We start from the raw sequence: 6,032 nt of genomic DNA, 5'->3' as shown, positions 1-6,032 counted from the left end.
GAAACTGGAATTTTCCAGCAAGTTTGTGAATTTCTATCAAATTTTTGTTTTTTGGCTCAACACCTTTCGTGTCCAGGAAAGAACACATTTCTGAGTGAATTTTACTGAAAAACATTGATTAAAGGCATCAAAATGTGCATCTTCAGTTTCCAACGACTCTCAAGCTAAGGAAATAACTAAAGTTCGGCGGCCATTTTCTCGCCAATTTTACCTCTGAAACCAGGTGACCTTACCTCCTTCAATCGCCAATATCTCGATTTGTATCCAAGATATAAGGATTTTTTTTTCATCGGAAGCAAGACAAACGAATAAGCTTTAAGCAGATTCCAACAACTCATCATGTCCAAAAATTGACGAGCGCCTGATTCAACCACGTCCTAACACCTATAAGTATATGGTCGCTTTTAAGGACAAGCGTGCTAACCCATATTTCGGGGGCTTCCAGAAATCTTGACCAACACCAAAAGTGGTCATTGCCCAACCTATAGGAGAAGTTCGGTTTCGTTGGTGTGTATATTTGTTTGGTTACAGAGAAAACTCTCCATATCCTTTAAAGAAACTGAACAATGGGCAAAAACGTTACCTTCAATTTTCTCAAAACAGCATTTTTCGGGATAGCCCCCTTGTGCATAAAAGCGACCATATGTAGGCATACATATCTACACACAAAGATACCAGTGTGTAGCCAGCTATCTGCACACATGCGCGTGTGCACACACACACAGACATCGATGGTAACTGTCTCAGACTATCCGTCCCCGTGGTTTTATGCACCCCACATAATTTGGCAAAATTTGGTAATTTTTTGGGCATAATTTCTGATTATTTTCCTTTATAATTCTTTGTTAAAATTAACAGAATCACGTAATTTCACATTTCTGGGCTCAGCTTTCATAATTTCATAATTTTTTTTGCATAAAACCCTGGGGACAGGACTATGTAAGTCTGAAATTAGGTAAAGTTTTAAGTTTGTCTGAACAGATAGCTTAGAAGAATTCCTCTTGCATAAAGTTTCAACTTAGCTCAAGATTACAGAGGGAAAATGACAACAAAAAACATGGGTGCAAAATGTGTATATGCCCATTATGGCACGCATACTATTCTCCATGAAAGTAGTAATTTTGGACATACTTTTCTCCATGAAAGTGGTAATTTTGGACATACTTTTCTCTATGAAAGTAGTAATTTTGGACATACTATTCTCCATGAAAGTAGTAATTTTGGACATACTATTCTCCATGAAAGTAGTAATTTTGGACATACTATTCTCCATGAAAGTGGTAATTTTGGACATACTTTTCTCCATGAAAGTGGTAATTTTGGACATACTTTTCTCCATGAAAGTACAGTGGAAACCATATATAACAGGCCCGGTAATAACAGGGATCCGGTAATAACAGGGATTTTTAAAATCCCTGTTTTTTCGTACTCTTTGTCTCTATTAAAAGTTATCGGCAATAACAGGGCCTCATCGCAGCCCAACCGGTTATAGCAGGGACAAAGGCTCGTTAACAATGTGGAGAGAGAGAGAGAGAGAGAGAGAGAGAGAGAGAGAGAGAGAGAGAGAGTAAGAGAGAGAGAGAGAGAGAGAGAGAGAGCGAGAGAGAGAGAGAGAAAGAGAAAGAGAAACGCAGTGATGGAGCAAGCCCACGCAAGCCATGCCACTGCAAGCACACGCAGCCAGCGTGTGAAGCGAGTGAGGGCTGAGGTGTGCTGCAAACCTCGATCTAGCCGAAACCTAGCAACACACACGCGTAATGTGTCACCAACGATGTCAAGCGCACGAAAAAATGCCTTTCAATAGACAAAAAATACGAAATAATCCAGGCTGTTTGACAAAAAGCAAGCTACACTGGCAGAGATTGGTCGTCAGTTCGACATGCCACAAGGGTCGATTCACACCATTATCAAGGATAGAGAGAAGATAGTGGCAGCATACTCCAATGGAAAGTTTGCTCTGGATTGAAAGAAGATGAGACTACCCGATGCAGATGCAAGCTCTTCTGATGTGAGGCAATGGAAAAAGTTGGTGCCAAAACCCCTGTTCGTGGGTACTTGTGGCAAAGGAAACTACCCATGAATAAGTACAGCTGGATTAGTCCACAAATGCTTACTTTCCTTGCATTCTGATTTAACAGGGATCGGATATAACAGAGCATTTTCTCTACTCCCACTATCCCTGTTATATCAGGTTTCCACTGTAGTAATTTTGGACATACTTTTCTCAATGGAAATAGTAATTTTGGACATACTTTTCTCCATGAAAAGTAGAAATTTTGGACTTGCACGGCTTGCAACAGGTTTCCACTGATATACATGAACACTCAAACACACGCTCCCTATGTGTGTATATATGCACACACACACACTTTCACAAAATCATATCATATACATACACGCACACACACAGACACACGTTCACTTTCACAAAATCATATACATACACGCACTCACAGACACACAGACACGTTCACTTTCACAAAATCATATACATCCTGATCCACGCACACACACAAACACACACGTTCACTTTTACAAAATCATGTACATAAATGCACTCACAGACAACTTCACACACTCACCACCCTACACACAACCGTACACACTCACAACCACTCTGTAGGTCACATGAGGCTACACTGTGAAGGGTCCTGTCCGCTCCCAAGATCGCCCATACCAGGTATCTGTGGAGATAATGATAACAATAACAACACTAATTATAATAATAAATCATCCATCAATGTCTGACAATAACCATCTATCTGTCCCCGTGGTTTTATGCACCCCGCATAATTTAGCAAAATAATTATTTGTTCATTTTTTCCTAATTTCTGATTATTTTCCTTTATCATTCTTTGTTAGAATTAACAGAATCGCATAATTTCACATTTTTGGGCTTAGTTTGCATAATTTCAGAATTTTTCTTGCGTAAAACGACGGGGACAGATCTGTAGAGCAGGGAGGTAAACAGGTTTTGAAAAAAAAGCCGGAAAATAAATAGCGCGCGCGCACTGACTGAAATAAAAATACAGCGAGACTAAATTATATTTGTTTCTTTCCCTCTATCACAACAAATAATCTCTATTTAGTATATATAATATGTACTGTTTATAGCAGACTTTTGTTAAAAGCTGGAGTCCAAAAGGCAAGTCAGCCTGAAAACCCCCCCCCCCCTCCAGAAAAAGCCAGAAGATTTACATCCCTGATAGAGAACAAACACACATAGAAAAAAAATCCCTCAGTCTGCCTCTGCCTATCTTTCCATCAAACTTGCCTGTTGTTACAATATTCTCCAATGCTTCTTTCCGGATTGTGTGTCGAATGAAATTTGCCTGTCGCTTTCGTATATTCGTCAAAAGCTGTCGTCTGCCATTTGCTTCAACCAAGATTTTTTCATTTGTTTTTCCGGCCGTCCATGGGATACGCAGTATGCGTCTTATGAACCACAACTCTGTCGCCTCAATTATTCTTTCCGGCTGTCTATTGATCGACCATGCTTCGCACCCGTATAATAGAATTGGCATCATATAACAATGCAAGAAAAACAACCCTAAAACAAAGACACAATAATGGTCTTTTCATGAAAGGAGAAAGCAAAGCTAAACACCTTTCATGCTCATATGAAAACACATTTCCACGTGAATTTTACTGGAAAACCTTGATTCATCATCATCCAGTGCCAGATCTGCGACAGACATCGGTGATCATGGTTTTCCATTTATTCCTTTGCTCGAAAGCTCTAAATAAAGCTACGTTTCCCTGATCTTTCGCTGTTACCCATTTGTTTAGGTTCCCTAAGTATGTTGTTCTGGGCCTACCCCTGCCTCGCTTGCCCTCAATTTTGCCAGTGAGAGCGAGATATTCAAGACCCTTATGTCTATTCAGGTGTCCCAAAAACTGCATTTGTCATTTCCTGATTGTTTTTAACATTGAGCGTCCCACGTGGGTTTCATCAAGCACTACTTCATTTGATTTCTTTTCCTTCCACGATACTCTTAGCAGTCTCCTAAGAAACCCCATTTCTGTTGCTTCTATTTTATTTTCACTGTCTTTAGTGATTGTCCAGCATTCACAGCCATATAGAAGGGTTGACCAAACATAGCATTTTAGGTCTTTCATTTTGGTGTTCATTGAGATGTCTCTATTTTTCAGGATTGGGCCCATTTTTATTGAAACTAGCCTTAGCCATTGTAGTTCTCCTTTTTATTTCTGTGGAACATTTGGCGTCAGATGTTTTCATATATCCTATATATTTAAACTGTTGGACTTTTTAAAATCTTTTCACCTTTGCTAATGAGATTACAACTAGGGTTTGCTGCTTTTTTGGATATTCTGTTTTCTTTACATTCAACAATAATCCTTTACGTTCACTTTCTGTTACAACAGTATCTAGAAGCAATTGAAGGTCCTTTTCGGAGGCCACTATTAAAACTGTGTCATCTGCCTACCTGATGTTATTAATATTTTCTCCATTTACTTTGAGGCCTGGACATTCTTCTATGTTTCTAAGAATTGTTTCACTGTACATGCTAAAGAGGTCTGGTGACATTATAACACATCCTTGCCTCACTCCTCGCCTGATCTGCTTATACTCACTGTATTCTCCATTAATTCGTACAGCAGCGTTTTGGTCCCGCTACAAATTTCTGATAACTCTTAGATCTTTTCCATCTATGTCTAGCTTTTCCAGTATTTTAAACAGCTCATCATGTCTAACTTTATCAAACGCCTTTGAATAATCTATGAAGCATAAATACAGATCTTTCTGGGCTTCAATACATCTTTCCATTAACATTGTTAAGGTGAATATAGCATGTCTGATGCCCTTGTCAGGAAGAAAGCTGAATTGCGTTTTAGATATCTCTGGTCTTACACTTTTTCTCAATCTTCCCATTATTACTCGCAGCAATATTTTTGTAAAATGATCCATAAGGCTAATTGTTCTATGCATATCACACTCAGTGGCACCTGGTGTTTTAGGTAAAGCTATAAAAACTGACTTCATCATATCTTCTGGGATCTCACCGCTGTCATAAACAGCATTTAAGAGCTTTGTGGTTATTTCAGTGCCTAGTTCTTCAAGCGCGACAATCACTTCAACTGGAATATTATCTGGCCCTGAGGCTTTTCCTTGTTTCATTTTCTTAATGGTAGTAGGTAGCGTAAACACGGCCTCGCGGGCACTCGCGGCCTTCCGACCGCGTGGTATCGGTGAAATCGGGGTAATTCCGATCGCTGTTTCTTTGCTCTCTTGCTATAAAACACCAAATGCCGCGCACCTTGTAAAAGTTCAGCTTTTCCTCGTTACAATGGTGTAAGTTGTTTATATGTCCGATTATTACGAGCTGGAGAATCACCGACGAAAGCGAAGCCCCTCGCAGTCGGAATGTGTGGTCGGCCGGTTCAAAAATTGACATGAGTGCTTTCAAATGCTTCGCGGAACGAGCGATGATTAAATACCGTCTTTTCATGGGCGGAGAACTGTAGAGCTCTAAACGGCTTTTCCTGTCGTATATTTGGCCTTTGTCGTTTAAATAGAAAGCTTTTAAAAATGCTGTCAAAATGTTTAAAGATCACTTTTTACACAAAATATGTAAAATACCGGCTTAAAAAAGGCATTAATCAAAAGATCAGTTTATTTTCTATTAGAATAAAGTAATTAGCTTGGAATTATTTTACATCAATCCTCCCGCGAGACTCGGAAAGCATGTGACCCCGCACGCGGGGTACACTACAGTATAAGCCGACTCGCTCGACGCGGGGGCCGGTGCGGCGCCGGCCGGGTCAACGCTCGGTGTTTTTGTCGAAATAACGACAGATCATCGTGTTTGAAGTGTTAAAATACTGATTTGTAATGATCTCACAGTCTTGAAAAAAATTAGGCTCCATATATTTGTTATAGTGATTGTTCTCTGTTAATGTGGAGATGTTTAGTGCACTTGGTACTCTTTTATTGTCTGTCAAACATGGGGTTGCAGCCAGTGACTGACTTTAACAAATTTGATCAAAGTTTAAACAACTACAATTTTCTT

The 6,032-nt window shown here is 39.6% G+C and overlaps 1 protein-coding gene across 1 annotated transcript in view; it reads right to left on the bottom strand.

Annotated features, from left to right (window-relative positions):
- Positions 1-2,360: 2,360 nt before the first annotated feature.
- LOC101849018 (peroxisomal biogenesis factor 19) overlaps positions 2,361-6,032 on the bottom strand; it is a 31,021-nt gene continuing 27,349 nt past the window's right edge. The window contains exon 8 of the mRNA XM_005089882.3: positions 2,361-2,684. Coding sequence (XP_005089939.1) covers positions 2,625-2,684 — 60 coding nt within the window. The 3' untranslated portion in view covers positions 2,361-2,624. The remainder of the gene's footprint in view (positions 2,685-6,032) is intronic.

The sequence above is a fragment of the Aplysia californica genome, unplaced genomic scaffold (genome assembly GCF_000002075.1).
Source record: "Aplysia californica isolate F4 #8 unplaced genomic scaffold, AplCal3.0 scaffold00010, whole genome shotgun sequence".
Classification (NCBI taxonomy): Eukaryota; Metazoa; Mollusca; class Gastropoda; order Aplysiida; family Aplysiidae; genus Aplysia; species Aplysia californica.
The sequence above is the reverse complement of the archived record's forward strand: the minus strand, read 5'-3'. Positions and strand labels throughout refer to the sequence as shown.